Consider the following 26,981-nt stretch of genomic DNA (forward strand, 5'->3'; position numbering starts at 1 on the left):
TTGACAAATGTCATACTGTACATAATGGATTTTGAAAGAATGGAGATGAACAATGATGTTTGGAGGCAATGAGCATGGTTGAGCTGTGGCCAGTAGGTCAACAGCCCAAATTCAATTGAGATATCCCAATCTTGATTGAAGGATGTATAAGCATAACAGTGCCTGTATTGGCCCAAATATTATTTCAAAGAAAATCAACAGGCCAAGCTATTTTAGATTGACTGTGACAAAACTGACCCACATAACAGAAACAGGGTTGAAGTTCATTGACAGGATAGCCCAGTAGTAAAGCCCATGTGCCTCAGCTAATGATGAGGTCCCAAGTTCCAACCCAGGTCTAGCCACTTTCTCTTCTGACCCGTAACTCTAACATTATCTATCACTGACCAATATCTTGATAAACCTGCTAACCAACGGCGAACGGCTCGAGGGTCTTGAAATGAAATTAAAAAGACATGATGCATGTCGATCCCTGAATACTTGCACAAATGTCGTATGGCTTGATATCTAGCCAAAACACTTGCTTGACGACCATGGATCGCTGTGTATGGATCTGTGTCGGGGTATGAAAGGGCTGAGAGAACGCCTGAAGCTCTCGCTTTTTCATTTTTTTCGTTGATTGCTGTGGTTACCGTGATAAAATCTGAATGTAGACTTTCGAAGAGCTTATCGATTAGTGGTCGCACTACGCCCTCGATCGAAGTTTGCGATGAAGGTAGCCACCAGCCGTTGGGTAGCTCAGTAAGTCTGGGAACGAAAGTACGGGCAGTGTTCTTATTTTCGCGAACATGGCTTGAGAGAGACATGACGTGGGTAAATAAAAACCGATCTAGCCTTTCCTTCAGCTCGCCATTGCCCTCTGTAGGAAGAAGTCATGTTGGAGGAAATCAACAAGAATCAATAATCTGGTTCATTGTCTCGCAAAGCCACCTGGTATAAAGGCAATAGACTGTACCATTAAGAAGTCGATCATAGTCTTGGTAATAATCCGCTAAGGGTGAAAGTTTCGCAGGAACAATCCTATCGGCTAGTTCGTCAGATAGTGAAATTTCCCCCATCGACATGCCCCCATACCAAGCTTTGCCTCCAGTTCTCTTGGACTCAATGGAATGAGCCCTTACGATAGCACGCAAGAATGTATCATCAAGGTGTAAATCCCTGAAGGCTTTTCGGTCTACTGGGCTAAAATAACTCAAAAGTTGCATTTCTTGCCAAATCAATCTGCGCAATTTATCGTCTGCACGAAGCTCCTTGAAGAGTTTGCTTAGAGTTTCGACTCTTGGAATCGAAACACGCCCGAGGATTTCGGTTTGTGTGTTCAGAGGTAGGCTCCGTAACCTGCTAGCAAGTTCTACGTCCTTTGCTTCGAGCGAAGTCTCCATCTCTAGAAAAATCAAGTCAATGTATCGAGTCAGTGATGTTGGTGAGGCTTGTGTGATTCTTTTTTCATGCCTCATTAAGGGCGCGGCAGACACGCTCGTGGGGGCTTAAGACTGACCTGCATTCAAGTAATTCAAAATTATAGGATGGTGTGTGCTTAGTTCCCACGGTTTGTTCCCATCTATGGGTTGTTTGGCGATTCGTATAAGCAGGAGGAGAAGATTCTCCGGGAATGAATACATATCCTTGTGCTCAATCGGAACCGTGCGGAGAGCCATGTCCGCCCGAATCTTGTCGACTAGTGAAGTGGCAAGTGGCACAAACAGATCTGGATTTGAGAGGTAGACTATTATGTGTTAAGATCACCCATCAAAGTACGGAAAGTCAAATTCACTTGCCTTTTTCGTGCATCCATTTTGGCTCACGAATCGAATCAGGTCCATAAGCATCCCAACCTAATTTCAAAAAGAAATGAGAAGTAGTACGCTTCAGATTTTAAAGACGAGCCAAGAGGTTTCGAAGACTTTGCTTGTAGATGATTGAACCAAGTCTACGACTGACGGAAAGTTACAATGTGCTCAGGGTTCACATCACCCATTTCGACCATACCTGTACCCAATTTTAAAACAAAATGAACAAATTAGCCTGAAAATCATCTTGGCATAAAAAAGAGAACAGATAATGTCCTAGGACAGATGTTCTAGCAAGAGACCCTGGTGGGTGGCGCGGAAATTGTAGCACATAGTGGTGAATCTTAGTTAGAGCACTACTGACGTCTTGCAGCGCCCAAATCGCCCAGAAGGCCTACTGGAGGGTTGTGCGATGCAACGGCATGAGCAAAGGCGAGGAGGACGACAGGTATCGATGGTCGAGTGAAACACATGATGGATCGCATGTTGCGTATAACGAAGACTTAAGGCAGGGTGTAGACCCGTTATATATTCGAATAGCCGTTCGTCTGGCACGGTGCAGCTTTGCGTTGAGCTTTGAAAGGTTTTCTGTTTTGCCATCCTAGCGTACGAACCACTCTGTGTTTGAAAGCTTGAGACCGGCTAGTTATGAGTATCATGAATGATTTCTTTGGTTTCGAATCCACTCCACGAGGTTTCAACACCTTTGATGCACTGCTGCAATTTACTATTTTGAGCAGGGAGGCAACGCGTTGGATCAGCAAGAATCTGCACTAGTCAGGCATGTTCCGCTGTTTTAAGGCCAAGATGGCAAGTAGTGAAACTTGTGTAGCTTACCTCCCGTCACATTTTCATTCTTCGTTTCGGCAGATCATACCTGACACTAGTTACAACTTGACCAAGTCCTCGCTGGCTCTGTGCCCACGGCGATGGGGGAAGGCAATTGGGAATCAAGATGAAATGAAAACTATTGATTTGTAAACTACATTTTATCAAACACGGTTTTCATTCCAAACAACACCAACTCACCAGACGGCGGACGCGACTCGCGATGCCATTCACATTCACTGCCATACTTCAATTCTTGAACCCCCTCAGATCAACAGTACAACTTATCATTCCTCAAATCGAGTCCCGTCGTCCCATATCCCAAACCCGAAATCAAAGCCCAGTACGAAAAAAATCCATTCGATCAAATCAACCAAACCTCTCTGAAGTAAAAAGGACACAAACAAACCAAAGAAAAGATGATAAAAGATCCGATCATCTTACCAAATTGTAAAGTTAATAATCCATCCAAACCTCAACCGAAAACCCCATTACCCTCCAAAAGAAAAACAAACACAAAACAAATACTAATCAAGATTGATATTTTTTGATTTTTTTGATTTTTTTGATGATTTGGATAAAGGTTTAAGAAATTTAAAATCCATACCAAGCATAAGATTACCCGAACCCAACACATCTAAAGCAGGTTTATTTATCATTCATGAAACTAAAGTTTATCAAATCCAATCTATCGAACACAAAACCCAACACCATTCTTGGTTTTTAAAAACATCAAACAATCCTAATGATGATGATGATCCATTCTCAATCAAAGACCAAGTGATTTCCAAAACCTGTCAGTACTTTTCTTTCCTTTCGTCAAACCTTTTTTGTAAACCCACTTACTCGATTTTTTTCCTAATCATTCTAGCCGGTAGAATTCTATTAGTCACACCTATCAATCCGATCTTTATAATCTTAAACTTATTTCTTCAATCAAATCAACTTAGCTCAGTTTCGAATCATCAAAACTACGAAGAATATGAAGAATTAATCGAAAGATTATTATCGAATTGGAAATTCAAAGAAGATGAAGTTGAACCTAATCAAAAAGAAACCATCCAACCAAGTTTACCAGACCTAAATCTTTTTCAAGAATTCTTAATTCAAAATCCATCTCATTTTCAAACCCTTACTGATCTTTTAGTTTTAGATGATCAAGAAGAAGGACAAAAAGGAAAAGAACTTTATAGATTTTCAATTAAAAAACTTAAAGAATTAATTGATAAGATGATCAAGAAAATCAGTATTTCTTCGACAGAATCAACTCATCAAGAAACCTTTTGGAATGAAGTTTTAGTGGAAAATGGTTGGAATGAAATTTATCAAACTAATGAAGATTTAAAACAAAGTAAGTTGAAGAGAAAAACCTTTATAGTGATGGTATGTTCCCATCCAAAAAAAGGATACAGAAAACTGATGATTTTGATTTCAATTCTTGGTTTTAGAAATCAATCAAATGATCTCATTAAGATTATTAGAATCTTATTTACCAATCTCATTATACAAAGAGCTACAAAACGATTATGATTTTGAAGAAATAGAAAAAACACTCAAATCAATCAAAGATTCAAAACAAGAATCATCAAATACAAACTTTAATGAATTTATTGGATTAAAACCTAATTCTAAACCTACTACTTCAACTACAACTACTAAAAAGAAAAAGGTTTCAAGTAATGAAAATCAACCTAAATTAACTGGAATGAAAACTTTAAGTTCATTTTGGAAACCAAGCTCGAGTAGTAGTAAAGATACATCAAAAAAACAAGATGAAGCATCGAAATAAGATGGATATTTCAAGAGAAATCGATTCAATCCCTTAACCTCGATGAATATTTTACATTTAAGATCATCAAAGACAATCACTGGTTTAATTTTATTGGAATCAAATGTAATCTTTAATTTCATAATTGTTTTGAACAATGTCGAGTCTTGTTTCATTAGGCAAAAACAATGTTGATTTTTCTCTAATCCTTTACCATCTTTTGCTATTCTGGTCATTCAAATTTTGAGAACAAAAAATCGCAATTCAAAGGTTGAATCTTAAATTCAAATCATGCGTTACTGAATTATAAATCACATTAAATCAATAATATGGAAAACCTAGTCCATCATATATCTCAAATAGAATCATGTAAAGGAAACTAAACAAAAAGAAGCAAAGAGAAAACCAGTCTCTTAAAAATTGAAATCGAAACCTGTGTTTTCCTCATTCCTCTATTGAATTTTGTTGTATTGAACTTTAGACTTTTTTTAAAAAACGGAAAAGCGTCACATTAGTCACAGGATTAATCAATTCAAGTTTTGTTTTTGTGACCGTTTGGCCTAAACTGAGAAATAAAATATGAAATGTGAAGAGAAACTTACAATGTTCTTTTTGGAAATTGAACTTCATATCTTTGGAAGTAATCCGATCACACTGAGTTTTCAAAACTTTACTCAATCCATTAGGTCCACCTTTATAATCCACCCCAACCAAATTACAAAGATGTCAAGAAAATATATCAAGAAACACAATGAAAAGGAAACCATGATTGAAGAAAACTTACAATAAAAGACCCCAACATTAGTTTTCAAACTAGCTTCACGACCCGGAAATTGACTACAAGTAAGTTGTAAGTCATTGAAGATTTGATTCCAATTAGGTCTACCGAAATGAGTATGAGATTTTAATCCGGTTAATGGATCATATGGATTTGTACAATCATTCAAATAAACATTATTGATACAATCTTCATTTAGTTTACTCGTTAGATACATTTCCATCGTCAAGAAATTCGGATCGGTTTGTATCTTTTCCAAGTTTTGCAATAATGATCTAAACCATCCAAAGGCTCCTATATCCTTTTGATCATCAGATTTGGTAAAAAGAACAAAGTTAACAATCCATTCGTGATTCCGATTGATCACACTCTTATTTCCAGAAAGGAGGTTTGGGCGTGAAAGTTAGACTTACTTTGTTGATCCAAATAAAATGCACTTTTCGAAGTACACCAAGTTTACCTTTTTGTTGCATATAACTGAAATTCGAATCCACCGCAGAGTCCACAAAGCTCTCGTAAGTTTCCAAAGTCAAAGAAAACAATCATAGGAGAAGAAAGATCAACATACTAAATGTTTTTCAAAATACTACTAAAGGGTGTCACTCCAATCCCCGTACCAATCAAAACAGCCATATCAGATTTGAATACATCTTCAGCCGGAGCACCATAAGGTCCATCAATCCTAATCAACGGTATCTCACTTCGAAGACTATGAGTAAGATCAATAAAATCTTCATATCTAGCATCTTGACCAGCAATCCCATTCTTGACATCTAAATTCAATTGATTAACTAATTCAAGTGTAGCACCTAATCTTTCACCCAACGCATTAGTAAAATCACCAACTTGTCTAATATGAACTGACACAAATGGATCATCAGGTGCAGATGAAATCGTAAATGGATGCCATTGAAACCTAGACAATTCAGGAATTTGTAAAAAGACCCATTGACCCGGTAGATACTTAAAACCCGACTTTATCATCCGCAATTCAATCGTACCACTCGGATGGATTAAAACTGATTGGATCTTCGTGTTTTGATATCTTGATCTGATTTCTCTATAAACTCTTTCACCAAAATATAAACTACCTGAAATTAAGGTGAATCTATACGTATTGTAACCTAAACATTCTACTTTTTCACCTGGTAAGGCACCTCGCACAAAACATCCAGTCGCATGAGTATATAATCCAATCTGCATCATCAAACCCAATGCGAGCGAGAATGAAGAATGATCAATAAAGGATGGTTTACGGATTAAAGGATTTGGAAAGGCTGATGAGATATAGATTTGCTCACTGCCCAAAAGAATGCGAGATGATGAGTATACCAAAAGGCTTCAAAACATTGGTTTTTGATTTTAGCTTGCTGTTAGAGCGCAAAAGATAAGAAGATCAATCCAAGTTGAAGGCCATCAAGAGATGCACCGAGAATGATGAGCTTACAGCAGTAGTATACATCAATGCCATCATGATTAGCATGACATGACCGGTAAATGGACCAGGTTGAGTATACATGATCATAAAGGCAGTCTCATTTCGTACTTGAGTCTTTTCTACCATTAACATATTCACATAATGGGCTGTGGTATGGATTCTAGGAATCCAATCATTCAAAGTCAAAAGACGATTCTTGATCAACAAAATTCATGGAAATCAAGACTTTACATTGTGAAGATTAAAGTCGAATAAGCCACTTGTTTATGAAACCAAAGATTTCTATAGATTCCAAAAAACCAAACGTCAGTGAATCGAATTAGATTTCTCCTTTCACCCAAAAACCCAAAAACCCCAAAAACCACTCAATCAAATCCAAAAAAACTCAACTCATCCAAAGGCATTAACCAAACCAACTTCGGTCTAAAGAACCTAACCAGATTTCTACAAACCGGTAAAAAAATCAAAAACCCATCTACACCTAAGACCAAACCAGCTCCTCTAGAAATCCAAACTGAAAACTTTAACAAATTCAGAATTGAAAGTTTTTGATTTTGATATTGTAAAATAAAACCTAGGGTAAATAATAAGATATGGATTGACCAAAATAAAGTATTAAATTTGAGTTTGTTTAGGTTTAGGATTTGGGATTTGATAAAGTTTTGGATTGGATTCATCAGATTGGTTTTCAGTGACATTTTTTTTAAACAAAGAAAAGATAAAAAAAAGGTTGAATGATGAATTGATCAGGAATGGGGGTTTTTATTTTTGGGTTTAAAGAATGGAAAGAAGGTCTTGATCAAAAGGCTCCAGAATCAAAAATCGATTTTGATTTGAAGATGAAAAATGAAAAATAAAATAAAGAAAATCAAACTAAAGAAAGGCGGGTTTCAGAGAGATCAAGTCTCGACATTTAATTCAAAACACCATTTATTTAAAAGACAACATTTTTGAGAAGTTTGATTAGATAAGATGGCTTAGATTGATGAAACGGTTTGATGTGCCATCCCAATCAATTGATCATGAAGATGATGGATTTAATGTTAATCTTATGAAGTGTGTGTATAGTGAATCTAGATGATTGGATTGGATTGTAAGCTGTCAGTGTCATGGTTGAAATCGTTGAGGGAATTCAGGTCAAGTGAATTTAAAAAGTTGATCATTCACTTGGAGTGATTCATCTGATTCTGCCATGATGATTGAAGTCAGAAGTGATCATGAAAATCTCGATCATCCATCAGTGTATCACTTTCCTGACTCAGACTCTCTTTCTGGTTATAAAGCCAAACTCCGATATACCCAAAGAAAAGAAATCCAAGATGACCTCTTCTCAAGTTTGATCAAAGCTCCAAGGCTTGATTTATGAAAAGCTTGATTGATGAAGAGCTTCAATGGGGTTTTGATTTCTGATTCCATTATGATTGCTAATTTGTCTTTGGTTCGCTGTTTGTTTGTATGAAGCACTCGATCAAATTCGAAACTTGAACTCTAAAAGCAAGCATTGAATTGAATTGATCAATTCAATTCATGAAATTAGATACAGTCATGTATTCAAACTGAATTGAAACTGTAAAATAGTCTCCACATACAGTCAATCTCACCAAGCTTGACAAGAATTTCAAGTCAAATCATTTCAATTCGCTGACGGACAAACCTCGGTGAAGGTTTTTGAAACATACTTAAAAACCCATATTCTTGCTACACTTTGAAGAAGTAAGTACTTCACAACTTGTTCCCTTTGAATCTTGGTTCAAAGGAAATCGATAAAAGTTTGATTACGATTCACGAGGTGTAGAAGAAAGTGAAGAAACTAAAGAAGATTTCAAAGGGAAAGAAGAAGAATTACAGATTGAAAATTAAATCGATACTAGAATCTAGGTTGGATTTTAATAAAGTCTATATAGTCATAGTGGTAGAAAATCAGATAATGTTTTATTCAGCACCACCACAATATTCATTTCACAATAACACTGCCACTACTACTGCTACTGCTACTGCTACTGCTACTGCTACTGCTACCACCAGTTTCTTTAATAATCGATCCAATTTAACTTTACATCATCAATCAACCAATACTACTACTTCTCAACCTCCACCACCACCACTACCACCACAACTTACTCCTCCTACTTTCGATCCAATCACCAGTACTACTCCTATTCCATCCAACTCACATCAACGATCAAATTCACATCAACCTACCCATTCAAATTCAACTTCAAACTCACTTCAACGATCAAACTCAAATCATCAATCTACCTTGACTCAATCTACCAGTACCACTCATCTCACTCCATCATCTTCTAATCGGTTCAATCTTAGTTCTTTCATTCTAAGATCATCAAGACCCAATCGACGAGAAAATAGTACAAATCAAGATCATCTCATCACAGATTCAATCGATCACATCATGCCTAATCATCATTCACCCACTCAACAACAACAACCACCCATTGAAGAAAGATCAAAAGCAATCGGTTACTTTCCAGTCTTACGTCGAATGGCTTCTCGTAGAAAAGATAAAGAAAACTCAAATCAATCTAGTTCAAACTCTTCATCAAATCAACAATCTAACAATTCCACTTCAACCTCTTCTTCATCTCTTCGTATGCCTAGAAATCGTCGTAGTATGAGTCAACCTCCTCCAATTCCAAGTGTGATCAGATCAGCTACTGATCGTTTAAGATCAAATCATCATTTATCGCCAACCCAGTCTGTCACGCCTCAATCTATCTTATCTTCTTCTCATCCTACTCCTACTCCTACTGTCTCCCACCCCCTTTCAGGTGATTCCAACAACAACAACCTAGCTAACAGTATCCTTCGAAACAATCAAACGGTGGCTGATCTCAGTACCACCATCAATACTACCGATAACACGCCCACCTCATCATCCGAGATCCCTTTGAGTGAACCACAAGTACAAACTCCATCACAAGTTCAATCTCCAGCTCAATCAACCAATCAAACCGCTCAATCAACCAATCAACAACCTCAGACACTCTATTCTTTAAGACTTGTGCCTCATCTTGATGCGACCAGGTCATTACATTTTGAACCGATTGAAAGGAAAATCGCATCATCTACTTCATTAAAGATTGGAAGATTTACAGATCGTAGCTTGCCTAATAATGAAATCAATCTCAATGATAATCGAATCGCATTTAAATCAAAAGTCGTCTCAAGAGGTCATGCTGATATCTTTACAGATCAATCGGGTCAATTCTTTATTAAAGATACTAAATCTTCATCAGGTACCTTTTTGAATCATATCAGATTATCTGCACCAGGTGGTGAAAGTAAACCGTTTCCATTGAGAGATGGTGATGTTTTACAACTCGGTGTGGATTATCAAGGTGGAACTGAAGAGATTTATAGGTGTGTGAAGATGAGAGTCGAATTGAATAGAGGATGGCAACGAGCTGCTAATAATTTCAAGTGGGTCCTTTTTCTCTTCCTTTTCTGTCTCTCATGAGTTTCCATCCTTCTTACCCTTTTTTTCTGTTTGGTTACTTTCAGTCAACAAGCTTTGGCACAATTGAGAGCATTGGGAGGAGAATCTAATATCTCGGATTCAAATTCATCAGCAAACAAGGCCAACAAGGATCCATCTAAACCAGAACCTCTCAAACCTGTATCAGACTGTTGTATCTGTGAGTTTATTTCCTATGACTTGACACAAAGTAGTTTGATACATATTCTCAATCTGACGACTAATTCTTTTCATCTCAATAGGTTTATTCGGTGTCACAGTCTGTCAAGCACTCTTTATCGCACCATGTTCACACGTTTATCATTTTAAATGTATTCGACCTTTATTACAAATGCATCATCCGGGTTTTAGTTGTCCGTTATGTAGAACGTTTGCAGATTTAGAAGCTGATGTGGAAACTGAAGATCCACCTGAACCTGAAGTTCCTAAATCAAATCCAAATGGAACAGGTCTTGAAACTCAATTGGGATCACCTGTTGTGATTTCTGATCAGATCGTGATAGGTATGTATTTCGAGGAGATTGTTGACCGAATTTAGAATTATGGAAGACCTTTCTGATTTGCTTTTTTTGGGGGGGGTTAGATGACTTTAATCAATCGAGTCAAATGGATGTTCAAGCTACGGCTGTTGGAATGACAAATGTTTCAACTCCTCATGGTAATACACTTTTACAATCTATTTAACATCTAGACTATGAAGATTTCTAATCTCACAATGACTCCTTTCTTTTGTTTTTGACATTTTAGATATCAATGCACAGAATCGTGATGAAGATATAGTTATGGAAGATAATACACTTTTCCCTGATCGAACATTACATACTTCACCTGATTTGAATGGATCATCCAATCCGACCAATCTAAGTGGATCATCACTTAGTCGACATGATACACTTCATACACCTATCATTAGATCTACCACTTCTAATAATCATCATCCATTATCTAATTCATATCAAGAAGGTGGTAGTAATGGACATACGGTTATTGATAGAGCTTTGACTGGACCGAACGGTCCTGGAACGCTTAGGAATCAAACTCAGAAGAAAAAAGAGGATGAACAGATGGAGTTGTTGAATGAAGAACCGCTTTAAAAGAGTTTGGGAATCATGATGATCTTTTTGTTTTTTACATGATATGATTTTTCATCGAAAGTGGGTTTGGGTTTGGTCTATGATTATTATGATTATTATCTTTTTTTTTTGATAAATCGATTGAAAGAAAAGAAGGATGAAGAAGAAAACAAAGGTGATAAAAAACATAGTCTTAGGTTTTATTATTATTATTATTAAGTTTTTTTTTGGTTTGGTTTTGTAATGTAGATATATGAGTTGGTAAACAAAGCAAAAGAAAAAAAGAAGAAACTAAAACCCTCTCCCCCACCACCATCACCACCACCACCAAAAAAATGGCAGTTCTTCTTCTCTGTGTATAACTTTGATCATCATTTCTTTTCTCTCTTTCTCCTCTCTTTCTCTGCTCTTTCTCTATGTCTTCTTGTCTCTTTCTCTTTCTCTTTCTCTTTTTCTCTTCATTTACCAATATCTTGGAAGATTCTTTTTTTTACATTTCTATTTTTGTTGTTATCTCATCTCATCTCATTGATCTTTTCTTTTCTTTTCTTTTTTGGACGATCTGATTCTTTTATTTTTGATTCTATGATTTTTTTTCCACATCAACTGAAAAAGATACATTTAACATTTTTTTTTATCTTATACATGAATGAATGAATGAATTTTTTTTGATTTATTTATACTGAAAATGATTTGATATGAAGGCTTGAGGTTATGTTATTTGTGAGGTAATGAAACTTCTAAGGGAAAAAGTTCAAGTCATACATACATAGTTGCTTAAGTTCTTTCACTGTTGCTTTATATTTTATTAACAAGACCAAAGGGTTCATAAGTAAGTATTCTTTCATCTTGAGAAAAATTGCTCAAATTGATGATCAGTACATTGGATTATAGGCCTGATATATTTCATCCCATGATACTCTCAATATGAGCAAGCCCCATGTATGCAGATTGCAATTTAAGCAAGGGTTACTGTGTGATTTTTTTGGTATGTGTGAGTGCCCTGCTAAAATCAGATTGCTTGAAGCACAGTGAATCAAAGAATGAGGTTGGCAAGAAACTGCCCTAGGATGCCCTTTATGTCAAGTGTTTTTCTTGTGTGTTTGAGCATAATTCTCACCAGAGAGAGAGAGAGAGAGAATAGGCTTTGATGGTAATTGTTTGTGTGATGTGTAAGTCTGACTACTGAGTGGGAACCATTTTGGTTGGTTGGGGTCAGATTAAAGCATGCCTACCCAGCCAACCTCTTGTATCTGTGTGGTGCCTGTAGCTCATTCTCACCATAAATGTATGATATTTGAGTCAAAAAATGATATAATAGGGAGTGCAGACGTGATCTGATAAGACTCATGAGTTAGTGATGTTGATGAGTGCTAAGGCCAAAGATCACTAATGAGTGATGAAGCACCTGTTGATGGGTACCAAAGTAAGACACAAGAAATGATTGAGTGAGAAAACCATGTAAAGCATGCAAGCATTTGGTCTACTGTATGGATAACTTTGTGATACATAGGTTAACGTTTCTTTTATTAGGTTTGTGACTCTTGTGTGGTGCATTTGGACAAACATGAAACTTATACTGTAGTAAGGAGAAAAAGAGAGACAAATGTGAGGTACTATCACAAATGTGGACATGAGAGCTACGATTGATGTTAGGATGTTGGCCATTGGTAACATACTTTAATAAAAAAGGGCCAAATTTGAATAATTCTCACTTTGCAGATATTCATTGCTGGATATTATGAATCACATGAATATTCTTTTGATGGTTGGGATGGTTATATCAAGAGTTGACTGTAGTATACCTTGTCTTGACTGGATTTTAAGTAATTCATAGTAAAGGATTAATTCAATTTGTCATTATCCAATCAAACTTTAAAGGTTTGTACAAAGGTTCACTGATGTTCTGATGTGTTTGTAGACCTGACAATAATTGTGCTTTCTTATTTTACAGTTATGGTTTCTTTAAACATCTTGATATATATAAGGTTGCAGGTCATAGAACCAAAAAATGGCATAGTCATGTGTCATGACTTGTGAAGATAAGGAGGGAGTAAGGCTAACTTGAGACTTCTTAATGTGCTCAGAGTCATGTAAGTTCAACAGAGTTACAACAGAATACAACATGGAATAAAGATAACATCCTGGTGGTGAATCTGAAGTAAGAGTACCAAGACAATTTCATCTTTCACATTCCAGCATAAGCATTGGTACTAGAGCTAGTACTGCTGCTAGTGCTAGTAAGTTCTTTCTTGGAGTGTTTGCCTACTTCTATGGATGACTCCTGTTCACAATCTTTGGATGAATCAGAACTTTTGAAAGGGGTAAAAGATTTGAAGAACATTGAGAATATGATCAAGTTGATTTCAAGATGAGAAAAGTGTATCAAATTTAAAAGGTAGGGTGGTTTCATATTGTGATTTGATTCTTTGGTTTTCTGGTCTATTTTGATTTGAAATTATTTTATTTTATTTTTGCTATCTGATTTTGCCAGGGCTTTCATGGATGGGCTTTTTGGAAAATGAAGGGGAAGGAGAAGTGGAAAAATTCATCTTGGAAAGAAGATAATATGGGGCTGAGTTGTCAGCTGTCATGAGCTTTCTGAGTGGATAGCAGGTCTCTGCAATATTTCTTTGGACTCTTGAGGCTTTTCATCATCAATTGAACATCTGACAGAATGCCAGTGATTCCACTGCCCAGTGTGTGTTCTACAAGGAGACTAAAGTGGATGGAAAGAACCAAAAAAGTTGATGATGTTTATGATTTTGTAAGTCTACATGCTCTTCACTTTCCTTTAAACTAATGATATATATTGTAACACCTTTTACAAATTTAACAAGACTAAGAAACAGTTCATAAAACTCTTGATGCTGATGTGCGCTTATTATTCTCAACAAAGGCTTCTTTTTTTGTTCAGCAATTCTTACTCTTACATTTTTTTCATACGGCTTTTTGATTTCATCCGCTTTTTCGACTACATAATGTGATCTTTAAGGACTTATCAACAGTTCCTAATACTTATGTTCTTCATGATATAATTCCCGGTGAGCGAATTTCAAACTTTGGTTATTCACTTGAATGGAAAATGGTCGGAGGAGGTTGTATTATTTTGACTACTACCAGTCCTTTTCATCCTTTCTTGCGTGATTCGGTATAGTGATATTCTTCTGTACATTTACAAAAGCATCCTGTTTCGTGTCAAAAGCCGTATTTCGCTGAGAATGTCGACCATTCAGCTCGCACAGTTCGAATGAAATCAAAATGACTGCCACCGTGTAATTGATCATCAGCGCACACTGACATTGAGAATCTTCCTTCTAAAACAAATATATCATAGAGAAATTGGAATTGCCAGCTGAGGATTTTTCCGAGTGTCGGATCCATATCAAGTTGAGAAGCAAGAAACTTGTGTACGTAGTTGGAATTTGAAATGCGTTAAATATTGTTGAAAAGGTCGACCGTTGAACGTTTCCATTCTGGATCAAATAAAATCGCTTATGAACGTCAGCGCACCCAAAGGGAGGCTTATTTATAGAAAATCGAATAATGCCGAGACTCGAGAGACAGAGAGTTCGGTATCCTTGAATTTTTAAAAGCGCTCAGTGCAGAGGTGGGATCAGCTTTTGTTTCGAATATAAAAGACGCCGACAGAACTGAAAACAGGAAGGGACTTACTCACTCTCACTATAAAACCTCACCACCAATAATACAACGATCAATCTCATTGAGCTCATCATCACCTCCAACTTGTCCAATCTAAATTCAAGGTACTTTTAACACACTCCACCGAATAATTATGTCTTACTCGGAACTCTTGAAACATGTCCAATCCATTCAAAGGGTTTACGACGAGCTACCCTCGACTTCCAACGGCGTTCAAAAGCAACACTTACCCTCTTTGATCCTCGACATCTGGTATGCAGACGCTACGATACTAGACGTTGAAAGCGGCAAGAACTTGGTGGATAGTGAAGTTGAAAGCTGGCTCGAGGCACTAGAAACTAAACGTATTGTTCTCGATCAACTTGAAAAGATCTCTATTGAGTTCGACTTGGAAATTCCGCTTGTTGATTATCTTCCTGCTCCTGGATCCGAAGACTGGCTGAGACTGTTTGAGGCTGCACATCGTATGATAGATGACTCCAAGGTCATTCAAACCCAGTCCAATTCACCTGAAGACGAAAAACGTGGATAATTTCTTGTACTGCGGTGAATTTTTGTTATAGTCAAAATAGTTTTTATAAATTACTTTCACTAAATAATGTGTAAATAACACATGAGATTGATCTGAACATCTGATACCAGCAGTTCTTGTGAGTTCCGCCTTTCCTTCTTTACATTATTTATGTGAATGTGCCTGAACCACCGTGATTTGGGTGTAAAAGTGGTTGAATGTGGAAGGATCATTGGTAACATGTCGTTTGCAGAAAAAATGCACGTGTCTGCAAATTTGGCTAAGCCTCATCTGTGCACTTCATTCTCTTCCAGTTGTTGAAGCGCGTGGTATATGGCACTTTGATTAGACAGGGCAACCTTTTCCTTGTTGAGACTTTTCTAAAGATTATCTTTTTGGGTATCTGGGTTACATGAGGATGATTTGTGAAATAATGAGAAGGAGACGAAGAAATGATGACGAAGATACAAAATGTTTTTGAAACAAAGTTTTTGCTTTCTGGTTGCTACTCAGCTGGGTTGAGTACTTTACCCAGCATCTCATACGACCTTTGATTGACTCGATCACTTCCTGCTGTTGTTTGCCCATCTATCTAAGCTAAACCTTCATCGATGAATACTTCTTCAAAATTCGCTTCTCTTTATCATACAGTCTCTTTCCCCGAACTTAACTGAGTCCACTCGTTTGAACAGAAGAATTACAACATAAACATCTTGAACCGCTTGGATTCATTCCTGTTGACATGAACCTATGCTTTCTACCTCTGTTGAATATGAGGAAAATGTTCATAAAGTGACATCCTAGTGCATTTGTTCTTTTCACTCGTGAATTTCCTTGTCTGATAATCGAAAGCGTTTTGTGTCTAACCAATTAGCCATAAGACTTGCATGCTCACCGAGCTTCAGCCAGTTTTTGGAGCCAGGGGTGGGAAGAAGATCAACAAGAGAAATTTCCAAGTGAAAGTCTGTTGAGATTTGCTCAAGTTGATTAAGCGAATGACGTTCAACGTCCATCGCCGCTAGCCAACATTCAACATCGCTATCAACCAAGTTTTTTCCGCTCTCGACGTCTAGTATCGTAGCCTGTGCATCCAGCAACTTGAGAATTAAAGAAGGTAAGAGCTGCTCTTCGTCGGCGTTAAAAGATGGGTGTTCCTTGTCATAAGCAATTTGAATGGATTGGATAAATTTTAAGAGTTGCGAGTAAGACATCAGGTTGATGATTTTGTATGATTCAGAGAAGCTTGAATCGGATTTGACGAGGTAAGGTGGTGATGACTTGATGAGATTTATGTTCGTATTGTCGGTGGTGTTGTGTTAGGGTGAGGGAATCCTGTCGGCGTCATTTTATATTCAACCTAGAGCTGGCCCGTTTTCTTGACTCAGCACAGTTCAGAACTCATGGAACCTAAACTCAGTCTTTCTGCAATGTTCGCCTTTTATGAATAAGTTTCCTTTTGTGTGCACTAACGTTCAGTATCCACACCATTTAAATCAAAATGCAAACGTTGAACGGTCGACATCTTTAACAAAACGTGACGCCTTTCCGACTATGTACCAAGGTTCGCTATTGTTCAACAAAAGGATTCAGCACTCGTAAAATCCTGAGCTGATGAATTCACCCTTTCTAAGATGGTCTCCTTTTATGAAGACGACTTTTATTGTGTGCGCTGATGATTGTTAGATTTCAGAGATCATCTTCTGTTTCTTCGAACTGGGCGAACTGAAAGGTCGGCATTTCCAGCAAGCTATACCTCATTTCCAGCAAGCTATACCTCATTTCCAGCCATATAATTTCTTTCAAACTTTCAAACATGACGTTTTATGCCTTTTTATAAGCTTGAATCTCATGGACAAGGATGAATTGACAAATGGTAGTCAAGATTATCACCACCACACACTTGACTAACTCAACAAAAGATGTGAGTATGTCATATGAATTCCATTCAAGTGATCAAGATATATCAATCTTCATAAAGCACATTTCTTAAACAGTAACTCAACAAGCCAGACACTGTTTGCTGCACACTCCTATGCGCAGAAAGAGACTTAGGACCACAAAGCACACTTTTTCCTGTGAGTGGTATTGGGTATTGGTGCTGAAACCATTCTTGCTTGTAAAATGTTTTCCCATATTTGTGGATTTCCTTGAGCCAAAGAAATATTCTTGGGACCAGTCTTATACATACAGATCTGTCAAAAACATACAGAGCCTTCTTGCTTCTTTTTGCACCAGGAGTTGCTACTTTCCAATTCTTTACCACAATATTTATTTGTAGAAATCACTTGAAGTTGCAGTCACTATAACAACAGGTACAAGGAGGAAAATTTGAAAAACTCCAAACTTCTGGAGCAGACAACAGAGGGTAGGGTCCAAGTTCCTTGATGATTCTTTTGACAGAGTTGCGCATCCAGGCCATGCGCACAAATAAATTCCATGGTCCAAGAAAGTTCACTATCATGCCGAAAGGTTTTATAAAGGAGGCAGATTCGACTGCCAACATTGAATTCCCCTCACAGGCAAAATTGTGCCCTTCCTGTGCATAGGGGTGTGCAACCAGCAGTGTGGTTAGTTGAGCTCACAATTTTCAATGAATTACACCAAGAGCTTAAATGTCAGCAACCATTGAAAAGTGTCCCATTCAAAAACTCATTCAAGTCCCACACTGCTTCTTGCTTGCTTTGAGCACAGCAAGGGACTTGAAGTTGTGACAACAAGGCACACTTTGGCCTGTAAAGGGAATGTGTCAGCCCTGAGCCCTAATTACAGGACCATGGGCTAACAGTACCATATGTAATATTAAAATAATATATAAGGACCCCACTATTTAGCGCCCTCGGAACAGTATCCGGCGCCCCCTGTCGGGTCGGACACCGGGCTACAAACGATTCTGGTGCCCCTTTTCAAAAAAAGGGGCACCATATTGGGGCACCCATATATAGACTCGTACTACAATTTACTTCATCTCGCCTTATATATTTATATACTTGGTTAAACATTTTCTTCTCTTGTATGGTATGTGAATGTCTAAGGTTAGCCAAGTAAAACATGGCCTTGTCACGCGAGCGGAGCTCGCTGCTCGATGAGCAAGCACACAAGACCGTCATCGGCATAAACATAACATCGTAAATTGACAGCATACAAGGAAGGCATAGGGGTTTGAGACAACATAATTGTGTGGTTCTGAGAAAGGAAGTTTGTCAACAAACTTCCTCAAACTTGAACGGCTGCAAAGTCACCTTGACCTTTACAATCCTCCCATTTTTGATGCGCATTGTCCAATTGGTACTGAAGATCTCTTCTGGAGTTCTCATTGATCATGTTTGTTTCTCGCAGCCGCTCATTCGCTTCTTGGAGTTCGCCGTATCTGCTTCATTTCCTCAAAGTCCTTCAACCAAATTAAATTCAGCAGATACAGATAAACCAATTACAGAATCAATTTTATTGATTTCAGATGAAGTAAATCAAGTTGAAAGGCCTAATCAAACTGATAGATTAATCGAAGAATTGTATTTAAATTGAACTGAAATTATAAAAACAGAAAAACTTATAAATCAACCATTGGATGAAGGAATAAAAGAGATTGAAACCCAATTATAAATTATTGAAGAAGAAAGAAATCTAGCAGAAGATGTACTAAGATTAGCTAAAGAAGAAAGTTCAATAGTGTTTGAAACTTAAAGTAGAGTGATATATCCAATGAAATTGAAAAATGGGCCGTACTGTGCATCAAGAGTTCAAGAGATGAAGATTTGGATGAGCAAATTGAGCAACTTTAGCTTGAATCGAGTGACTGATTGTATGGCGGTGATATTAGTAGTTGTTAGTTTGGTAAGGTTTAAGAGTTGAAGGTTGTTTGTGTTTGTATGAGGTTGATGCGAAGTTGATGGGTGGGATGAAGGTTGTTGGTGGTGGTTGGAAGTTTGGAAATGTGATCAGTGAAAGGGCAAACAGGAAAAAAGCAAAAGTTGTCCAAGGGAAAAGAGTTTGAGATGGTTGACCGGGACCTCCTATATGCTACTTCCATCAGAGCCGAGGGGCCAATGACCGTGCAGCCGTTGGGCCGGTCCGGGCACAAAAGAACTTAGACGCCCTTTCAATGATTTGGATGATCTTTGATACCCCATCAAGGATGGAAGGGCATCAAAAAGGTAGAATAAAGGGCGCATCTGTGAAGTTATGCCCTCTTAGGGAGCCCTCAAGGTGCCCCCAAGGTCCGATGTGCAAAATTTAGGCTCAGATTGCTCGGGTATCAACGGGCCGCGCGGGTATTGACCAAAACCCGGGGGGCGCCGGATGTCTGCCAAGGGGGCGCTAAATAGTGGGATCCATATATAAAGCCATAAGCTACATCTCAAGGCTCAGTGTCAAGAGCCACTTAAACACATGTATGTAATGTATTAAATATGTAATAAACCTAACCCAGGTGTCAACCACAAGTTGACATGTGAATAGACAAGGCTCACACGCCAACCACAAGTCAACGCTGGAACTGAGACTATATTAACCCCCCTTCCTCCCTAGAATCATCCCCCATCTTTTACTACCATCACAACACAGAACCACATTTACTTGACTCCTATTGAGGGGATCTTCAAGTACATGGTTAGTTGTGTAGTTTGTTAAAGACCATCCTTGAGCATTACGGGTTCCATTGCTGAACACCCAAGGTACTGATTTCTATGAGCCCAGGGCATTCATTGTCTCTAGAAATAAACCTGAAAGTAGCAAAGCTTCCTCCTTTTTACGGAGTCTAAAGTAGCCTTCAGGATCTTTGGTTTACCAACGTCTAAAGCCTGCCCCTCGTAGTCTCACAAGGTTAGAGTGCACTAGCTCTTAATTGCCCTTAATCTCTTTCTCTCTTCCTTAAATCCTCTTCTTAGAGGTCAACTAGCTGTAGTCTTCACTTGGGTGTACCACGTGAAGACCACACTTTACCTTTATCACCACATTCTTAGTGAAGAGCACGCCCAACAGACGCGCACTCCTCACAGAATGAGCTTTTGCAGGAGAAATCTGACTTCTAAAGATTTTTCCTCAATTTTGGATTTCATAAGGCAAACAAGTTTTTTGTTTGCCTCTGAGACACATTGGTTTGTTGAAAAAAACCCAGGGATCCAAAAACTCATTCCTCTACTTTCCCTTGATGTTCAAGGTTTTTGTCTAATTTGCCTTGTATCTGTAGGTATAAACCACTCTCAGTCTTCAAATACAGGTCAAAACCCTTGACAACAGTCCAAAATCCTGAACTTTGGAAAGAACCTGAAAGAGGATTCATTGGTTTCATCCAGAAATCTTTTGATAGAAAAGAGCATCTAAGAGAGGGGGAAAAAGGTCCCTATGGTTCACAAAAATCCATCAATAGGTACAAAAGTTTCATAAGGAATGAAAATTTCTTCAGCCAAACTTGATCCTCCTCACAGGCAAAAGCGTGTTGGGTCATCATAAGTCCCTTTCTGCGCTGAAAGCATGAGAGAAGCAGTTCAGGACTTGGATAAATTGATCCCATACCACAGGATATCATCTTTTGTGTCAATTGACCTTTGCCAAAGGCTTCAAGATAAGCTTGTGTCTTAACATACTATTACTGCACTCATTTATGTAAACTGAGTTTCAGCCAGAAGAAGATAATCATCAATCACTCAGATAACCTAAATTCAACAAAGTCCCACACCAGGTCTCATATGCTTCAAGCTTCAAGCACAGTGTGGTAGTTTGTTGAGTTTAGGTTATCTGAGTGAATGATGATTCAAAGCGTGTGAGAAACAGCATGGGACTTTTTTGAGTTTACAGATAACCATTCCTGGAACATTTACAAAGATTGATGACTCAACTGTGCAATCTACTACATCTTGAATACTCAACCAAACCAAGTTTCATCATGGATGTTAGAATATCTGATCATAATGATTACCAGTTCTGAAGGACTACAACATGGTAATAATTCAGCTGTGCAGTCTGAACCACATCTTGGCCACCAAGCAGAACCACATTTTGGCCGCTGACCATTTCAGCGCAGAAAGGTATATAAATCCCTTTGACCTTGTTTGAGTCTCCACCCTTTCTCATTGTCATCTTAACAATTGTCACTTGGATACTTCAATTCCAGGGATTACCCCAAAAGGAAGGGTATCAAAGCAATAAAAGAGCTGAAATAACATTAAACCACATTGATCTATAGTAGCTTGTAAAACCAAAACACATTGTCAAACTTGTTGATTTCAATTCTTATAACTCATTCTCATCATCTCATTATTCTTCAGACTCTGATTATCAAAAACTTAACCAAGGCATAATCAAGAACAACTTCTTCACTCTTCAACATCACTTGATTTGTGGCAAAATCATGAAGCTACTTGGACTTTCAACATTTTTCATCACAACAGCTGTCATCTCCAGACTAGCACAAGGACTTGTGTCAGGTGATCCTTGCCCAGAATCTACGGAAGGTTGTGCTGGGGAACTGGAATGGGTCAAGGTTTCTTCTTATTGTCAAGTACCCTTGTACTGTAGGTGTGGAAACCCAGCGGATCAATGTTGGGCACCAATTGAGGTCAAACATTTGACATGTGACGTTTGTGGTACAAAAGTATATGAGTACAGGGGACAATGCACAGCAAGGGGTCATCCTACAAGAGCATGCAATGCTGGATGTAGTGCTGGACCACCACGGCCCCGGTGAGGGGTGATTTGCCCATGGATCACATTGTTTGGTGGTGGGTGTTTGTCAAGCTTGTGGTGATACACCATCTCAACACAATACTTTTGGCTTGTATCTGGTTCATCAATTGTCCACTGGCACCATCATCATTTCTAAACCTTGAACCTTTACTCTCAAGACCAAACTTCCTTTCAAATTATTTTTCCTACACAACTTTGACTTCACACTACACCTAACCCAATCAATCCAATCACTATGGTCATCAGAGCCCTGATCTCAACACTCATTTATTTTTCATGTTTCAATTGTTGGTTTCTTTTTGGTAGTCTGGAGTAGAAGAAACAAAAATTTTGTAGGGAATTCTTAGAAATGGAATTGAAGAATCATTGTTTGTCTAATTCCCACTCAGACAAGAGTGGGTTTCTAGGATAAAAGAGCTTATCATCCCAATTTCAAGGAATTCTCATCCTGTATTGGCAATACAATGTGAATTCAATTCCCACAATCCTGTCATGAAGCCATTTCTCAAGAACATGTCTGTGTATCCCTAACCTAGTCTCTGTCTTTTGGTTTTTTTCTTTCCTCTTTTTTTAAATGTCACCCAGCAAGGTCATAGATTGTCTGTAACACATGATACTATGCATGAACTTCATTTCAACTTGTGATCCAATTTTTGTAGAAGCAAGTAGACTCTTGAGGCTTTAGAGTATGTATTGTGGATAGACACCATGATCCCAATATATATATTAAAAAGTTGACTTTGAGTAGGTAGCCATAGAACAAACACAAAGAGTTGAGCAAAATTTGATCTATCATGTTAAACTCTCACTGGTACATCCTACACTTGATTTTCATAACTTAAAACAACCTCACATAGAAATTATGCGAGATTGCGAACAAGATCTAATGAAGCCAACAGTTTGAGCCTACAAGATAAAAAATAACCCCCGAGTGGTGTTTGAAATGGGTCTCGTCTTCTGAGCAAGATATTAGAAATCAACGCATCACACTTGATTATTGCCTGAGCTACTGACATCCAGTTTCTTAGGTTTGCATCCCAGTCTGAGATGGCAGCAAGAAAGGATATACGAACATTTTTAACCTACAGCCCTTTGCAGAATTGATGACTTTGGAAAAAGAAAAAACACTTGAGTTTTCAAAAAAAACCTGCGAGTTTTTTTCAAAAACTCATCGAGTTTTTCAAAAACTGAGCGAGCTCTTGTTCGTGAGTGTTATATCGATCAATTGAACCAAGTTCTTGCCCAGTTTTTGAAAAAACTCGGTCACTTTTTGACAAAACTCGAGGTTTCTTGTTTGAAAACTCGAGGTTTTTTTTTCTCCAAAGTCATCAATTCTGCAAAGGGCTGTACAGTTGTTACCACTGAAGCTGGACCACAGCCTCTCTGCAAAAACGAAATTTGAACTGGCCCGGACTTGTACAGGTTCAAAACCTATCAAGTTGGGTTAATAAACACATTTATGGGGTCTGAGAAGTGTCTTTATATGGGAAATATCCCAGTTGGCTTGCTCTGATGAGCCTAAAAAAATTTTTTTTTTCACAAACCCATAATTTGGAATTAAGCATATTATATGCTTATACAGGGTGCTTAAGTGACATAGCTAAGTACTTAAGCCCTGTACTCAGCACATAAGCTATGTAGGCAGGTCATACATAGGGCATATAAGTAGCTACAAATTCTCGTCAACCCCAGCGTTACGTGCAATACATCGGTGGGATAGATAAACCTTGTCTTTCACCATCTGTTCTGCTTGCAAACCTGTCAAACCTTGGCTTTTTGAGGCAAGTTTATCAGCACCGTGATCCAGACGGGTTAGAAGGAGGAAAAGTGGACCCACTGATATGCTAAATGATACCCCCAAACCTTGCGAAAAAACTTCCGAATTGTTGTCAAAGGGCAGCTTTTACGTATGGTGTGCCAGAGAGACATGCTCTCTTTGAAGGATGGATATTTGAGACTTCTTTTACGGTAATCTGACCCACACAAGTCTGTCAGTTGAAAATTATACAAATGAGAAAAAAGAGAGAAATATGAACTCACGATGTTTTATGAAGGACCAGAAAAGTTCTATTGGATTCAATTCACAGTGGAATTTTGGGAGGAAAAGACAGATATGACCTGCCTCCTCAATCACCATCTGGAGAAGAGGCTTCTTGTTTGCAAAGTCGGACTGAGCCGCCAAGATCTTCACTGCACAGCAAAATGGATCCTCCGAGGTGGCCGGCTGAGTGTGATTGCTGGTTTGAGTGTCAAGCCTTAAGCGCTCTTTACGTCGAATGGCGTCGCGTTGAACTCCAGAGAGCTTACAGGTTGCACACTTCATTGTTAGACCTTTATGACCTAGTGCCTTGAGTCGATCATCGTAAAAGTCCCAAAGGCCACGCTCTTGAAGTATCAACTTGATACCCTTCGGTTTTCCAGCGAGTTTCTTATCCGGATGATCGTGAGCAAAGTTCATGGGTTGTGGCAATCCACGCAGTTCAACTGGAATCTGAGGATCATCAGTCGGTATGATTGTATCTCTAAGAATCTTATCGCCGCCAGGTTTCAAATTCATGCTTGTTACTCGTAAAGCATTAGGCACATACGCTTCATGTGCAGATGAACAGTCAAAGATAAAGACACCTTTAGTGTTTGGATGAAGGTATTCGAAGATTGGAATCGCACGCATTTTAACTTGATCGATGAGTTGTTGCATATCCCACCATTTGTCATGTTTTGAACCAGGATATATGACCACAGTCGCTTCAGAGAATTCGGGAGGAGGTCCAGAAGCGACTGGCATTGAAGGAATTCGCAAAGAGATGTCGAGACGTCCAATTGTTGGTAAAACGAAGTCGGAGGTATGAATTAAGCGACCATCATCTTTTTTACGGAGCTCGTGAACACCATCTTTTATCCAAGCAAATTTTGGCCGCTCATTTGCGTGTATGGTGGACTCGTCATGATAGATGGGTACTAAAGGAAGGGTACCATCTGGAAGTGTAAGAGGATCCATATTCTCAAGATGATCGCCAGAGAATGTATAAAATGACTTCTTGAGTTCATCGAGGGAAGCAAGATACTTCTTCCTGGCTTCGATAACGTCTGGGCGCTCGTGTCCATCATAATACAGACCCTTGCTATACTCTCGAGGGCGAAAACCAAGTCGATAGATCCATCAATAGGACGTTTGGAGTGAAACCAACTTGTTGTAACCAAACTTGGGTAAAACTACCTCGTTTACATGATCCTGAAAGACCAGAGGCGAAAGCTGAACAGGGTTTTCATCAGATTTTTGGAATCGGAAAATTCTAAAGAGAAACTAACATACCTCGCCCGGTTTCATAGCCACAGTCCAGGTATAAAGTGCATCAAAAACCTCTTGGTTGTCTAAGATTGATACATGCCTTGAATTCGAGCCAGTTTTTGACATGATCAACTCGCCAGTATTTAAGAGGTTAGTTGCTTGTTGCCGTATCCTCTTTGCATGGCTTACACCAGTCGTAAAATCGGTGTGTTTTACTTCCAATCGTCAAGCCGAGGTTTGAGCAGTGAACATTGAAGCTGTCACTGCAGGCGACTTTGTGACTCCGTCCAATGTCAGCTCCAGCCATCGAGAGTTGTACTCGTGTAGATCGGCAATGAGGAGGTCTGGGCACTTGAATCCGGGCTGAGTCTTTGCCTGGTCTTGGTACTTCTTTGACACATCAATGAGAGATTGTTTGAGCTTGTTAAATCTATCATTTGCAGTTTGCTTCGTTTTCTCAGCTAAAGATTGGCCGGTTTGAACTGGTTTTGAATTTCGATAATTGTCAACACATTGGTCAATCCAGCTGTTGAGATAATCATTGTTTTGGTTGTTTAATTGATTGTTTTCAGTCAGTAATGCTACATTGGATTCAGTGTCAATATCTAAGTTGATTTCAGCCTCCTGATCAGATTCAGCGGAGACAGAATGGTCAGAATTGGAATTGGAGGAGTGATTGATGGGTTCAAATTCGAAGCGGGTGCTGAGACGAGAAGAGTCGGGAGGGTTGAGTAAAGCAGAGTGTGGAGGCGAGTCCAGACCAGTCATAAAGGATGAGACACGAGAAGCTAGATTTGCTTGGGTAAGCCAATTTGACATTGTTTTGTTGTTCTTCCCTAAGGCTTTTACGTTATTGATCTTGTAATTATGCTTTGACGTAGTTGGAGTCTTGGTATGGATTGCTCTTCCGGTGATTGGATCAACTGTGGGGCGTCTGTAGTGTTTGAGGATACCGCCAGATCGTCGCTTACGTTTGCCAACAGTTGGTTGGGACGGACAAGGTTGAGTGAAGACAGGAAACATGACACCAGTAAAGAGTTCCTGGTCACATTCATCATCATCAGATGAATCAGCTACGCCCGCTCGGATAAAATGAACCATGTCGGAAGGATCCAATTGGTCGTCCTCGGTGTCATGAGTGTGTTGAATCTTAACCCAGTGTATCTCTTCAAGATCAGGTGCGGGGGAAGGGTTGAGATTGTCTTCAGAATCAGACTTGACGGTGATAAAAGGGGTGGGGTGGGTGGGGATGTGAGTATCATCCAAATCAGAAACCAAGTCCACGTCGCTCAATTGAGTTTTCTCCACAGAAAGGGCTTCTGCACGTTCACGTTTACGTCGTTGGGCTTGGGCACGAGAAGCTTTGCTGGCCATTTCAGTTGTTGAGATTGGGTTAATTTGAATTCAGGAACTGAAGGCTCTTTAGACATATGTACACCCAAATATGGTGAAAAGCGAGATTCTCAAAGTCAAAAATTTGGAATCGGGGCCGGCCCCGGGGCCGGCCGGATCATCACTGTGGTCCAGCTTCAGTGGTAACAACTGTACATATGTAGGATTCTGGTTGACTGAAATGTGGACTACATCAGCGAAGAGAAGGTACAAAAGAAGATATCAGAAGAACTCGTAAATGAGTCACCATGCTCATTTCTGTTGTTGTTTACGAAGG

At 38.7% G+C, this 26,981-nt stretch overlaps 8 protein-coding genes across 8 annotated transcripts; 4 read left to right on the forward strand and 4 right to left on the reverse strand.

Moving 5' to 3' along the window:
• Positions 1-305: 305 nt before the first annotated feature.
• MELLADRAFT_69141 (uncharacterized protein) lies at positions 306-2,263 on the reverse strand (the record flags this gene model as incomplete). The annotated part of the gene is made up of 6 exons (XM_007417984.1): positions 306-859; positions 956-1,384; positions 1,499-1,726; positions 1,806-1,835; positions 1,942-1,989; positions 2,155-2,263. The coding sequence occupies 6 exons, from the start codon at positions 2,261-2,263 to the stop codon at positions 306-308; spliced, it is 1,398 nt and encodes a 465-aa protein (XP_007418046.1).
• A 1,585-nt stretch (positions 2,264-3,848) lies between these two features.
• Positions 3,849-4,407, forward strand: MELLADRAFT_69142 (uncharacterized protein; the record flags this gene model as incomplete). The annotated part of the gene is made up of 2 exons (XM_007417985.1): positions 3,849-3,969; positions 4,067-4,407. 2 exons carry the CDS (start codon positions 3,849-3,851, stop codon positions 4,405-4,407), a joined length of 462 nt encoding a protein of 153 aa, XP_007418047.1.
• Positions 4,408-5,499: 1,092 nt separating this feature from the next.
• On the reverse strand, positions 5,500-6,734 carry MELLADRAFT_95496 (uncharacterized protein; the record flags this gene model as incomplete). The annotated part of the gene is made up of 5 exons (XM_007418005.1): positions 5,500-5,532; positions 5,578-5,674; positions 5,733-6,361; positions 6,466-6,534; positions 6,612-6,734. 5 exons carry the CDS (start codon positions 6,732-6,734, stop codon positions 5,500-5,502), a joined length of 951 nt encoding a protein of 316 aa, XP_007418067.1.
• Positions 6,735-9,210: 2,476 nt separating this feature from the next.
• On the forward strand, positions 9,211-11,189 carry MELLADRAFT_95497 (uncharacterized protein; the record flags this gene model as incomplete). The annotated part of the gene is made up of 5 exons (XM_007418006.1): positions 9,211-10,040; positions 10,122-10,255; positions 10,338-10,598; positions 10,679-10,753; positions 10,843-11,189. The coding sequence occupies 5 exons, from the start codon at positions 9,211-9,213 to the stop codon at positions 11,187-11,189; spliced, it is 1,647 nt and encodes a 548-aa protein (XP_007418068.1).
• Positions 11,190-14,964: 3,775 nt separating this feature from the next.
• On the forward strand, positions 14,965-15,363 carry MELLADRAFT_69144 (uncharacterized protein; the record flags this gene model as incomplete). Its single annotated transcript, XM_007417986.1, has 1 exon — positions 14,965-15,363. The coding sequence occupies one exon, from the start codon at positions 14,965-14,967 to the stop codon at positions 15,361-15,363; it is 399 nt and encodes a 132-aa protein (XP_007418048.1).
• Positions 15,364-16,160: 797 nt separating this feature from the next.
• On the reverse strand, positions 16,161-16,553 carry MELLADRAFT_69145 (uncharacterized protein; the record flags this gene model as incomplete). The annotated part of the gene is made up of 1 exon (XM_007417987.1): positions 16,161-16,553. One exon carries the CDS (start codon positions 16,551-16,553, stop codon positions 16,161-16,163), a length of 393 nt encoding a protein of 130 aa, XP_007418049.1.
• A 5,135-nt stretch (positions 16,554-21,688) lies between these two features.
• MELLADRAFT_113343 (uncharacterized protein) lies at positions 21,689-22,339 on the forward strand (the record flags this gene model as incomplete). The annotated part of the gene is made up of 2 exons (XM_007418017.1): positions 21,689-22,020; positions 22,330-22,339. 2 exons carry the CDS (start codon positions 21,689-21,691, stop codon positions 22,337-22,339), a joined length of 342 nt encoding a protein of 113 aa, XP_007418079.1.
• A 3,198-nt stretch (positions 22,340-25,537) lies between these two features.
• Positions 25,538-26,686, reverse strand: MELLADRAFT_95498 (uncharacterized protein; the record flags this gene model as incomplete). The annotated part of the gene is made up of 1 exon (XM_007418007.1): positions 25,538-26,686. The coding sequence occupies one exon, from the start codon at positions 26,684-26,686 to the stop codon at positions 25,538-25,540; it is 1,149 nt and encodes a 382-aa protein (XP_007418069.1).
• Positions 26,687-26,981: the final 295 nt, after the last annotated feature.

This window comes from Melampsora larici-populina (genome assembly GCF_000204055.1).
Source record: "Melampsora larici-populina 98AG31 unplaced genomic scaffold MELLAscaffold_82, whole genome shotgun sequence".
NCBI lineage: Eukaryota > Fungi > Basidiomycota > Pucciniomycetes > Pucciniales > Melampsoraceae > Melampsora > Melampsora laricis-populina.